The sequence below is a fragment of the Mandrillus leucophaeus genome, unplaced genomic scaffold, assembly GCF_000951045.1.
Source record: "Mandrillus leucophaeus isolate KB7577 unplaced genomic scaffold, Mleu.le_1.0 Scaffold83, whole genome shotgun sequence".
NCBI classification, from domain to species: Eukaryota; Metazoa; Chordata; class Mammalia; order Primates; family Cercopithecidae; genus Mandrillus; species Mandrillus leucophaeus.
This window is the reverse complement of record NW_012109030.1, coordinates 156,123-169,999: the sequence shown is the minus strand read 5'-3', so window position 1 is coordinate 169,999 and position 13,877 is coordinate 156,123. Positions and strand designations below refer to the sequence as shown.

The window sequence follows — 13,877 nt, the reverse complement described above, 5'->3', positions numbered from 1 at the left end:
AGACACAGACAATTAGCTATCCAAGTAGCCCAGACCAGAGATGGGTGGTGAGATTGCAAAGAGAAGATAGGTTTAAAACATATTTAGGGTGTAAGACTTTAGCAAAAGTTTGGCGACGGACTAGAAACGGGCACTGAAGAAGACAGCAAGGGTCACGCAGGGGTTTCTGATTCAGGCCACTGGGAGAAGGATGGTGCTTTTTCTGACACACAGAGTAGTGTAAGACAGGGGAGAGGACCACAATAGGTTAATAATGAAGGTGGTGACCTGTTGTGGTTTTAATTCATGCTAAGACTTGTAAAGAAAAAAAAATGGGATCACGTTGCAGAACCGGAGTGAGATTGTGAAAAAGTGGGACTGTGAAATCATTGGAAAGAGGTGAGGGGTGCACCCATGCGGCCGCCTTCAGGTGCCGTTTGCAATGAGCATAAAACTGTGACAGAAGTGACTTGCAAGGACCCCCCAGAGCTCTAATTGCATGGGTGTCCCATGCCTGCCGAAGTGGGTAGATCACGAGGTCAGGAGATTGAGACCATCCTGGCTAACACAGCGAAACCCCATCTCTACTAGAAATACAAAAAATTAGCCGGGCGTGGTGGCGGGCACCTGTAGTCCCAGCTACTCGGGAGGCTGAGGCAGGAGAATCGCTTGAACCCGGGAGGAGGAAGTTGTAGTGAGGCAAGACCACACCACTGCACTCCAGCCTGGGCGGCAGGGTGAGACTCCGTCTCAAAAGAAAAAAAAGAAAAGAAATTAAAGCCGATTGTAAGTGTGAAAAGTGCAAGTTCTAAAAATACAAAATCAACAGTTATGATTAATGTTAAGATTTCAGAATATAGTTTAGTTTGCAGACAAAAAAAAATCTAGGTCACTGCCATTATTGTTCCACGTGTGAAGAAGAGAATGTAAAGAAACCAAGTTTTGTTGACGGATTATAAACTTTTATTTAGTTAGATTTTTTAGGGAAGGAAAAGGGAAGAGTAGGAAACTTTTTTGTTGTTTTTTTTTTTTTTGCAGACGTTGTCTGGCAACATATTGAGAGCCTGAATTAACACTGAATCCTATGAAAACAGTTTTGTAATTATAATGCTGAATCAGTCTTATGTGTAATTACACCAACGTGCTAATTTCTTAAGGGAAATGTTCACAGTATATTTTGTATTTATGCCACCGTCTTTTATAAAAGATCTTATTTCATGAACTTCAATTTACCAGACCAAGTCCTAACTGTAGGCTTCAGCAAGGACCAGCAATGCACGTGTATTTCAAGGAGCTTCATCTGTGCTCTGACTGGGAAACTGTGTCTTGCACAGGTGGAGAAACAGGGAGGCAGGTCATTTCTGCTCATGGTCATTAAATGAGCCGGGTTCACATACCTAAAGGGGCCGTAAGCCAGCGCACATCTCAGGCGTTATTCCAGGACAGCTCCCACGGTTCACTGTGGAATTCATCATCTTCTGCTCTTTGGCTTCAGCCCTGCACTCAGCTTCTGTTTTTGCCTGGCCTCTGGCAACTGCTTTTGGCTTCTAGCTCCCTTCCAAATCCTAACTTTTCATCTTTGCCCTTAGGCTTCACCCAGCAGAATCTCAAATAAGAATGATCCCTTCCTACCCTGGGTTGTCAGCCCTTATTTAGCCCTAGGCAAGGGCTAAGTAACCTGGGGACAGGGCAGGAAGCGTAACTCTTGGCTCTGCCTATACTCGAGCTGATTAATTTTCAGGGAATTCAGAGCGATTCCTGATTAGACCTCAGAGCCCGTGGTTTGACCGGCCATCTTGAAAGGGAGGGACAAGCCGCAGACAGTCCATATAAAGGTAAGTCCGTTTCTATAGAAAATAATGCACAGAAAGATGATAACCTAGAAAGTTGAAGTTTAATACTTTCTGCTCCGTGTGACCTACTTTCCATCATGAAAATACCAAAGAAAGTTCGAACGGAAGGAACTGAACAGGAAGGGTTGGACCTTACCAAGCGCGTGGTGATGCATATGAAACGATCACAAAAGCAAGACTGGGGTTTATAAATGTTTACACATCCCCTTAGGCAGAGGACTGGAGCAGAAACTATTATAGCGCTACTGCTCCATCATAGACTTGCTGTATTTATTGCAGATACCAAGAGTTTAAACTACTTAGTAAAATATGAATTGTAAGCCAGAAAAATTAAACTGGAAATAATCACAATAGCTACGATGTGCTGAAATTCTAATATGTAACAGCCTCTGTACTGAGCATTTGACATGTTGAATGTTCATAAAAACTCACAGAGGTATGTATTGTCTCCATTTTACTGATAAAGACACTGGCTGGGAAAAGTGGCTTAGCCTAATAAGAATAAAGATGTTGCCATCAATAACCAGCAGCAAAGGTAAAATGGTGCCTTTAAGATGTTCTAGTACGAATTCATTCACTTACAGGGGAGACCAAATTTAAAAGAAAATGAAAGATTAGGGATAACAAACAAGAAACATCAATAATAAAACGCCTGAAACAAACAAGACACATGGAGTCAACTTAAAGCTGAGCCTAGAAACGCGACTGTACTCCTCAACCCTTTCCAACTCCTAGTTCCTATAGTGAGTCTTGACCTATTTTCTGAACCACCTAGAAAGATCCTTTGTTCCTCCTGATACACTCCATAAAACACATGGCTCAGATTAACCAGGCCTGTAAATTAAACACACACACACACGCACACACACACACACACAAATGAAAATTTATTAACTGCGGCTAGTGTAATGAAGGTGAATTTCAGGATAGTATGGCAGCAATGACTTAATCAGGTTGTCCAGGGAAGGCTTCCCAGAGGAGGGGATAACTGGTTCTAAACTGGTTGGGGCAGGGGTGGAAGTTGTTGGAGTGATGTGACCAAAGTCCATGGTCCCTCCAGTTACTGGGCAAGAAGTAGATGAGAAGGATTCACCATGGTTCATGGTGACCAGTTTGAAGGTCATGGATTAAGTAGAAGGTACTATGAGAGAGTGGGTATGGACAACTCCTTCCAGGATTTGGCTGTGTAGAGGAGGACAAAGCATCTTTGAGTGTTTAAGAAATGAAACAAAAAATAAAATCGAGATGGCATGCTGACATACTGTGATTTTACAATCAACTGGCTCACGATGAATGCTTGCTTCAAACTAAAGGAGTAGTTTGTGTTATTAAGAAAACAATGATCTAGCCCCAGCTACTCAGGAGGCTGAGGCAGGAGGATCGTTTGAGCCCCGGAGTTCAAGACCAGCCTGGGCCACATAGTGAGACCCCATCGCAACAAAACAAAACAAAACAAAAATGATCTAAGAAATCCAGTGATTCAGGGATTCTAAAGGCAGGAAAATATACCATTTCAGCCCTAATAGATTGGAAGAAAATTAAGAGCTTCAAATAGACACCACCTTTTTATTTAGCAGCACATCTATACCTCCGTTAAAGCAGAGTTGTCTCTTGAACTAGCCACTTGGTACATTGGGAAAAATCCCAGCAACCTAGAGGGCAGCTGCCTGTAGTCTGTGTGATCATCCGGCTGACATCACACTGACAGATAAGATAGTGGCACTTATAGTTAGCCCTGGTTCAGGTTAATCCGGGACACTAATCTCAGAGTAGAGTTTGATCTTCAAACTCCTGATTCCCTAAAAAAATTGGGAAGGTGGCATGACCTACACATTTAGAATCGGAAAGTCAGACATCAGGGATTGCCCCTTAATGAATCTAGTGAGATGCAAAATGGAAGACATTGTGTTCAGAAAAGCCAAGAATATTATGAGACTTCAACAACTGGAGAAGCCTCATGTCATCATCTTGCCACTTTTCCCTTTCCCTGGAACTGCTGAGTGTTCCCTGCCCCCACCCCAGCATCTCTCTTCTAATTGCTTTACTAGGCTTCGCAGTCCAAGTCTTCATCACTTCACACCTGGCCCAGTGCAGGAGAGGCCACCTGTCCTATCTATCCTGTACAAGTCCACTGCACTAATCATTTTTGACATGATATGGCAGAGTGGTCAATGGATATTGAGAATTCCAAGATTAGCTATCCAGTTCCTTCATTTACTAGTGATGACACCTTGGAAAATTCACCTAAACTCTCTGAACCTTTTCCTCTTCATTTGTTAAATGGCGAGGGGTGGGGGGGGGGGGGCGGTTAAATTTCTTCCAGAATAAAAGTAAACAAAAATTGTTAGTACTGTAACCAGGACATGTGTGTTTAGCCTTCATTTTACGTTACATTCTTCCACCATCACATATTAGATGAAACCCAAACTCCTAGGGCCCCACGTAACATGACAGCTAAAGAAAGAAAATGAATAAATACCCAAAGGAAACGAAATCAATATGTCAAAAAGGTGTCTACATTCCCATGTTTCCTGCAGCATGATTCACAATAGCCAAGATGTAGAATCAGCCTAAGTGTCCATCAATGGTTGAATGCATATATATATATATGTGTGTATATATATGTGTGTGTATATATACACACACACACACAGTGGAATAGTATACAGCCTTAAAAAATGAGGAAATTCTGTCATTTGCAGACACCAAGAATAAACCTGGAGGACATTATGCTAAGTGAACTAAGCTAGGCACAGAAAGACAAATACTGCATGATCTCACTTACACGTGGAATCTAAGAAAGTTGAACTTAGAGAAGTACAGAGTAGAATGGTGGTTACAAGAGACTGGGAGGCAAGGGAAATGAGATGATGGTCAAAGGATACAAAGTTTCAGTTGGGCAGAAAGAATACATTTTTCAAGATCTATTGCACAGCAGGGTGACCATAGTTCCTAATAATGTATTGCATATTTCAAAATTGCTAAAAGAGTAGATTTTAAAAGTTCTCACTATAAAAAAAAATGCTAAGCATGTGAGCTGATGGATATGTTAATTAGCCTGATATAATTATTCCACAATGTATGCATATATCTAAACACCATATTTTATTCCATAGATACAATATTCATCAATTAAAAATAAACATTTACATTTAAAAGAATAATAAGTAAAACTCTTCAAAAAGTCCAAATTCAATCAGCAACTCAGATGTCTAAGTTTTTCGCTTAACAGCTAATGTGTACATTGATATTGTTAAGCTTATAAAAGATCAGCTGACATATGTGAGTAGAATGTCAGAACTAACACAAGGTGAAATGAAATATAAAAGAATATGATGATTAAAGCAAAGGATAGAAAGGCAATTGAAATATAAACTTATAAGTGAAGGAATAATGTTAAAACACTGGAGAAAGATCTGTCTGCTGGGATATTGTACCAATGTAAACAATGTAATGTACCAGTGAAGACATGGCAAGCAATGTTATATAAGGAAAAGAGAATTTGAAACACAAGGCAGCCTAAAAGGGAGCTTATTTGATATGTGAACATAAAAATATATAGGTAATACTGAGTACAACTTGGGAGATAAATTTTGAAATAGAATTTAGAGGACCAGTGAACGCCATGTGAGTTCTATACACTTCGATGGCAAGGTTTATATTCTGAAGACCAAGGAGAGGAGCTAATCCCTAAATGTGCAAGAGCTAGCTTCTGTTATTAAATACGGCAGAAGTAATGACATGGTGTGGTTTTTGTTGCTTTTTCTAAATGCACAGGCACGCTGTATGGCAATGACAAATAGAAGATGATATGACAGTATATTAATGATGAAAAATGGTCTCGATGCAGAGGAAACAAAGAAAAAAGCTTTTTCAATCTGACAACTGACCCAAATCACCTATCATAAAGTATACATCTTCTTAAATTAAAAAAAAAAAAAAATATGTATTGCTTTCAGCTGTCAATGTAGTCACCCTGTATGAATTGTAAACAGCAAACATTTAGAGGAGAATAGTGGTTCAGAAAAATGAACTTAGTCTTGTATTCTCAAAAGAAGCCCCTAGCAGAGATGATTTTTGGTTTTCTCCAAGAACTTTGTCTCACAGAACAAAATGCCTGGAACATAATAAGGTTCAATAAATGTTAATTGAATGAAAAAGTGTAAGCTCACAAAACACTTACCAAAATCAAACAATACTATTGCTTTTGGAGAAATGGTTCAGAAAATAACTGAAAACTTTGTGGTAAGACTAAGTGTGGTTTTCCAGTTTTATGATCTAATGCAAAAATTTGATTAACTTATCCCATCTCTTTTCATAATTTATGTCCTTTCACAAAGTTAAATCATTAAATGGCATGGTTTGAATAATGTAAATGTCATATAGTTAAAACAATTAACATATGTGGTAGATATGCATGTGTATTTTGTTTAACACTATATTCTTCAAAGAGCGAAAATAAAAATGAAATCAACACAGTGACTGTTATTTTAGAAATATCAATGAATTTACAAATACAGTACTGGAATCTTTTCTCACATATCCAACACAAGAAAGACAAAGGAATAATTTCCAAGAAATTTTAATGTAATCAAACCCGAGGGGATAATTCAAGATTTAATAAAATTGCCACCATGTAATAGTTATCTGTAACAAAGTAATCGGGCACAAAATACCTGTTTTACAAGTCATTTGAAAGGTATCTCATTTGCATGAGTCATAAATGTGTGGGTTGACATAACAGCACTGTTTCCTGCCACTAAGTTTTCAGTAAATATGTGATTGATAATATTCAGTCACCTTGGATTCCAACTCATCTCTTTGAAATGTGAGGATGTCTAAAAAAATCAAATGGTATTAGTGGCTCCAAAGGAAATTAAGAAACAAAATAATAGTGTGTGTATTTCTTGGGGTGGGGGGGAGCGGGGAAGTAAACTAGAAATTAAGCACTGTTACTGTGTACCTATTAGTTTTCTGTAATTGGTTACACAAATGAATACGGTTCTTTTAAGTTAGAAAACCATTCAAGAAACTAATGCAGTAATTACCATGCAAGTTACCTAGGGAATCTAAGACTAATTACTGAAGCTACTGATCTTCTGGGATAAAACCTGCTTACCAGAAGTTTCCAGAGTTTCACAAAGGAGCCTTCAAGGGTGAAGCAGAAGTGGGGAAGGAGGAGTAGAGGGTGTCTCATATCATGTTTAATTTAAATTTAAGCATCTCAATGTTATTCTCAAATAGCTGAGTGTCACGTTCAAGCAAATGATTATCCATCATTTTTCTAAAAATCAGAGGGAGAGACTGTGAAGAGCAATAATTTCTTAGACTGAAATCCAGGTAGATTTTTCACAAATTATTCTGTGCATTAGCTTGTCCTTGGAGGGAAGGGGGTAGGGACCTCTTATAGGAGAATCAATCAAATTTTTAAAAGCAGAAAAAGCACACACCTCAACATCGTTGACTTTGTACAGCTACAACTAAAAGAAATTAGATACCAAGAAAGAAGAGAGAGCAGGATATCTTCAAGTCTTACTTAAATCTCTCTCTAACTGAGTATCTCACAAAATGCGGTATTCAACTAGTATCTCACAAAATGCAGATTCATAGCGGAAACTTAGAATCTCTGGTAAATTTCAGGTAAATCTGAGCCAGACTCACACCTATGCTTGGGATAACCACGCCATCATGGAAAGTGAAAAAGGCAATTGAATCCCAAACAGAGTCTCAGGGCCAGAAAGATCCTTAGAAATACATTAGTCCATGTGGAAGGTCCTAGACTCCCTGAGAATCTGATGAAAGTCACAGATTCTTTTCCCAGAAACACGTACAAAATCTCACAAACAATTTCAAGAGTTTTAGGAAACCACTTTCATGAACTTCAGATTAAGAATCTTCCTAGTTAAGCCTCTCATATTTCCAGGTAAAAGCTGAAGGAAGTTTGAGACTCAAGCGCCAAGCTGCCAAGTTCTCAGTGTTAAATGAGTAAAAGCTTAGGAATCTGTAAAAAGAGGACGAACCCCCCCGAAGCACAAAAGGAAAGTTAAAATTGCTGAGAAGATAGACTTCGAGAAGCCCTATTTCTTACAAAAGCCAGATGTAAACTGCAGTTGCTTTTCTTTTTTGAGAAAATTCATTTTCTCTTAGCATTTATATTTTTCCCAGACCACGGAAAAGATCTTCTGTATCCAGTTGTCCTAAAATCAGCTCAAACACATCCTGTCCGAGATGCTTTCATCTTCTCTATCCAATTTCTCTTTGAAATTTTTCTATCTGTCAGTAGCAGCATGAGTATTTCAGATGCAAGATTTCTCATTTGACTTTATTTTTCTTCTCCTTCAACGAGAGAACAGGAAGTTAACAAGTAACCAAGTCCTACTAAGTCTTCAATCATGGAGCAATTTATTGGGTACCATCTATGTGACAGGCACTGGAGATACAAAGATAAACAAGATCTCGCCATATCCCCAAAGGGTTCATAGTGAAGCATCTCTCTCTTAATATTTTCATAACTACCATTGATGTTGTAGGTGGTCACCATTCTGTAGTTACTTGTCTACAGCCAGCCCCTACCTGCTCTGATTTTTCTACACTACCCTCCCTCCTAATACTCCAACTTGCTTTCATTCATTATGCTGTCCGAATACTTTCTCTAAAACAATAAATTCAATTTGTAATTCCTTTGCTAGCAATATTCCTCTTGGGCTCGTGGTATCTACAGAATGTCTGTGGACTTTACTCTGATAACCAGATCTCTGTGCATCAGATCCTTCCTTGTCTGCCTGAAATTATCCCCTTTTCCTTGTGTGCCTAATAGTACAAGTTCATTGCTCCATCCCAACTGGCCTTGAAACTTATTGGCCTTTCTTCCTGGCCTCATCAGTCCCAAATTGGTCTCACCCTCCCTTTCCAGCCATCTTCAGAGCTGTAGCTCAAGTTCTGCCTCTTTTCACAAAACATTTCACAAAACTATATCCCACAGTGCTCTTGCATTAGTATATCACAGTATTTGTCTAAATCACTCATTCTGCTATTCAATCATAAATATTCATATTTATATTTCTTATCTTTCTAAAGTGACTATAAATTCTTTGAGTTCAGTAAGAAAACATTACACTCTTTTTGTTTACTTTCATGCCTCCATTTCTTTAATTTTTTTTTTTTTTTTATTGAGGCCCTTTTTGTGCCCAGCACTCTACCAGGCATGAAAAAAGGCTACAGTGCTCTGACTTAGTAAATCTCAAACATTTGTGGCTGAGTAAACTTTATCTTTTTTGATGGCAAGTGACATATTTATTTAAGAAAAATAACTTTTAAGCTCTCTTATTGTTAGATCATTTGACCACAGGAGTCCTATAATTTTCAAATAATCCCTAGGTGTCAACAGTTGGAAGTTTCAAAAATCAGGTTGCAGATGAGTTTAAAATATGTTGACTTGTTTGTATTCTTCCAAATTTAATGTAACTTTTGTAATTGCTGTTTAAAAATTACCACATTTAAAAAACTCACATTCTACTGTTCTTCAATTTGGTTGGTATAAAATACTCGAAGTAAATAAAATTAAAAATAATTTAACTACCTGACATCTATAATTACAGGGAACATATCTATAATACCGGCTTTATAAACAAGCCAGAGATTCCCCAGATTTGGCTAGCTATATTGGTAAAAATTTAGGAAAGTAGGTGGTTTATTATTATTTAATTGCATAGACTTCTGTTGAAGGTTTCTATAATTTAGTTTAGAAATATGCCCATAAAAAGAACATTACAATATAATAAATATTCAAGTCAATAAATAAATGTGCCTGTTCTTGGGTTACCTTCCCCCAAAAGAATCCCCAAGAAGGGGATTTCCTTTTGCTCTTATCAGGCATCTGAGCTAAGGGCAGATCTAAATCCAACTCAGAATGGAAATGATTCGAAGTTGGCCTTCAGTTCTTTTTTTTTTGAGACGGAGTCTTGCTCTGTCATATCATCCAGGCTAGAGTGCAATGGCGTGATCTGCAACCTCTGCCTCCCGGGTTCAAGTGATTCTCCTGCCTCAGCCTCCTGAATAGCTGGGATTACAAGTGCGTGCCACCACTTTTGGCTAATTTTTTTTTTTTTTTTTTGTATTTTTAGTAGAGATGGGGTTTCACCATGTTGGTCAGATTGCTCTTGATCTCCTGACCTCAGGTGATCCACCCGCCTCCTTGGCCTCCTAAGGTGCTGGGAATACAGGTGTGAGCCACCGCGCCCAGCCCCTTGAGTTATTTTAAAAACTGGGTTTTCCAGGGATTCAAAGTTGGCCTTCAGTTCTTTTGAAAACTGTTTTTTCCAGGGATTGCTGGAAGCTCTGCTCAGCTTCTCTGCCTCTCAGCCAAATTTTGCTTTTGTATTCAGCAAGTTCTTTATAAGAAAAACCAGACCAAATTGATGGGTTCCCTTCACCTTCTGGGCTTTAGTCCTTTAAATTCTCCCTGCCTTGGTGGCGCGCCAGTGTCCTCACACAGGTGTTTGGCATACTTTGTTTTATTTTCATTACTCTCAGGAGGCTTGGTCTCAACTTAATAGCCACAAGTAAAAGCTCCTATACTCCCTACTTGGATCATTACAGTCATTACAAATCTATCTTTCCAGCTAATTATCTTAGATTGATCCTCAGTAGCTCACGACCTGAATCTCTCCCTCTTCTTGTCTATTCTGTATATGCAGAAAATCAGACTCTGTTATCACTTGCTGACCCTGTGATCATTTAGGTTATGATTATGCAATTTTCAATCTCATCTTCCTGCCACCAGGACCTCTCAAATCCAGTCTTAAATAGATTGGATTTGGCATAAAACGTCCTGGAAATGAAATAAACAGGAATTCCCTTTCCAGCCTCTCTTCCTAAAATATCAGGTTGGAAAGATGTTTAATGATGTCCTGCAGGAAGTCATGATATCCATGTGTCTACCCAGTGGAGGGAAGATACCCATTTTTAGCTTTGACACCACCAGGAAGGTACTCTTTCACCTACTGGGGGTGGAGCAGAACCCCCCTCACATTGGCAGCAGAATCAAAGGCAGTTGGTCCAATCATACCAGCATATTCTGCTAAAGAAGGAACAGGCAGAGCCACTACATAAGGCAAATAAGAAGAGCTGCCTTCCCATATAAAAAAAGAGAACCATACTGCAGATATTTCTTAGAGTATTATAGGGGAAAGCAAAGCCTCTTTAGTAATATTTTTTACAAGTTTAATACTTCAAGTAAACTTTGAAAATAATGAGTAAAGATAAAGACATGTCTCTGGATTGTAATAGGATAAAATAATTTGGCATAGGATGAAATTGGAATGGTATGTACAGGAAAGAATTAGAATGTGGAAAAAAAGGAGGAAGAGGAGGAAGAAAGGAGGAGGAGGAATGAGGAGGAGGAGAGGGAGGGAAGGAGGGAGGGAGAAAGGAAGGGAGGAAGGAAGGAAGGAGAAGAAAAAGAATAAGGAGGAGGAGGAGGAAAGAAGAAAGAAGAAAAGAAGAAGAGGACGAGAAAAAAGAAGGAGGAGGAGGAGGAAAGAAGAGAAAGAAGAAAGAAGAAGAAGATGAAGAGGAAGGAGGAGGAGAAAAAAGAAAAAAAGCCTCCCTCAAACAAAAACCAGAACAATCCAGACCAAGCAAGCACAGAGACAACTGACCTTGATTTATGATATGTGGAGGTATGGTGGGTAAGAACTATTAGATAAGTATTGATGCTCCCTCACTGCATATTGCTTTGACAACAAAATTAATTTCTGTCTGGATGGGCTACAAGTTCTCCAACCACAGCCCTATAATGGTCAAGTGACACCTCCTCTCTGGGTTATTACTTAGAGCAACTCACGCCCATGAATGTCACTTGTGTTAAAAAGTGAATGAGGAAAAACTGGAAGAAACAAAAGTTGTTCTAAAGTGATGGGATTATAGATTATTATGTTTTCCAAACATTCTTTAATACTATGATATTTTATTTACTAAATAAATAAATATCAAATATCAGTGGTACCAAAAAACACAACATCTTCTAAAATATAACTTAAAAACATAATAAAATCTTTCTTTTGAATTTGGCATTTCCTGTAATTAAAACAGTGACATAATGCAAATTTCTACACAAGAAATGGAGATGGAATGCCCTGTGGCTCATGACAGGGTCTTAGAATTCAGTCGGCCTCATTGCCAGCTGGGGTTGGTTCTACTTCTCTTTTTAATAACATATTACCTATTTCTCTACAAAGCAAATGAACAAGACATTTTTTAAATCTCATATTATTTATGAAAAAAATTACCTAAAATTTGCATATTCTTCTGCTTGCCGTTTCCATGGACAACTCTGTATATCTGTGATAATCTGAAGGTAGTCGTTCTCTGAATACCTAAAAATTAAATATCAATATAATTAGAAAATAATGATCTCATATGTGAGTGTTCTTAGAAGATACTTTTATAATCTACTCACTTTAGTCTAAATATTTTTTGATACAGGATGAGGCAGAAATAATTAAAATCATACTCATTTCAAAACACTGAGAAAATAAAATTTGTAAATGATTATTATGCTGGTTTAGGGATTTATAACTTGCACATATCATAAGCCAAGTGTAGTATTAAAAACCATGACAACACACCAACTCACATATATATCTTATGGACATTGCACCTTGGCTTGAAATAATTGACAAATAAATATATCTTTATAGATGTTTTATAGATGTTTGCCATAAATACATACTCAATAGATTTTTTTCAGACTCTAAGTTCACATATTTACCTCGGAATGTATAGACAAAAATTTCCTCCAAATAATTATACTAAGTTATAATTTTGAACTGTATATTCAACACCCGGATTGAACTGTTGAGAGAGAAGTTTATTGATGTAAAAATCTATAGCTAGAGTGGTATAGTTTGAGAAGCACTGAGCAGGATCCCAGTTTCCCCAGTAGATCTCTCCCTATGTGAAATTCCACCATTAAGTATTAATTTATAAAGCACAGAATATCCTTTAGTCTTTGTGTTCTCATTTGAAATGCAAATATCCCTTTGAGTGAGAAAACTCTTAAACTTTATTTCAATTAGTAACTTATTCATTAGTTGCCAGCTATTAGTGATCAAAGGCTCTACAACAATGAGATAGAATATATGTTGAAGACATAATGGAGAAGAAAAATGAAACCAGACTGATATCTCGATTGACAGAACGTGATGAAGAGTACTGGGAATGTAAAATATGAAAATACATATGAAAGACTTTTTATTTTTCTAAGTCTTCTTGAAAGATAATTGTTTAAAGTGACTATAATAATATTTGAGGTGGGGTTATATATGTAGCCATAAATGCATGACAACTACAGAACAAAAGCCAGAAAGAGGTGGAGGCGGGGAAGTGGAAATTGAAGTGATATAAATCATTTGACAACTGACAGCAATAAGAAAAAGATGAATACTCTTCACCTAAAACAACCAGCAAAACCAAACAAAATCATAAAAATGTTATCATAAAAATACTCAATCCAAAGGAAGGCAGAAAAAGAGGGAAGAGAATAAAGAACAGGTAGAGAACAAACAGCAAGATGGCAGATTTAGGCCCAACTGTGTGACTAATCTCAACAAATATAAATGATCTAGGCATACCAATTAAAAGGCAAAAAATGTCAAACTGGGAGAAGAAGATGAAGAAGAAGAAGAAGAGGAAGAGGAAGAAGAAGAGGAAGAAGAAGGGAAGAAGAGGAAGAAGCAGAAGCAGAAGAAGAAGAAGAAGAAGGAGAATAATAATCAACCAATCCACATGTTGTCTACATGAAACATATTAAAAGTAAAAAGATAAGAATATAAAAGTAAAAAGATAAATAAAAGTAAATAAAAGTAAAAAGATAAGAATCATTAAAACAAAGTTAGAAGGGCTATATTCATAGTATATTCCTGAGCAAGGAATAATATTACAAGAAAATAATATTTCCAAGCAAAGAATATTAATGAAAAAAATGAGATTAGAGTAGAAATTGATAAAATCTTTAAAATTCAATGCGATCAAAAACTCGTTCTT

The 13,877-nt window shown here is 37.4% G+C and overlaps 1 protein-coding gene across 1 annotated transcript in view; it reads right to left on the bottom strand.

Moving 5' to 3' along the window:
* ST8SIA6 (ST8 alpha-N-acetyl-neuraminide alpha-2,8-sialyltransferase 6) overlaps positions 1 to 13,877 on the bottom strand; it is a gene marked incomplete at its 5' end in the record, with an annotated part of 143,284 nt that overhangs the window by 25,835 nt on the left and 103,572 nt on the right. Inside the window, one exon of the mRNA XM_011968148.1 lies at positions 12,122 to 12,208. Within this exon, the coding sequence (XP_011823538.1) occupies positions 12,122 to 12,208 (87 nt within the window). The remainder of the gene's footprint in view (positions 1 to 12,121; positions 12,209 to 13,877) is intronic.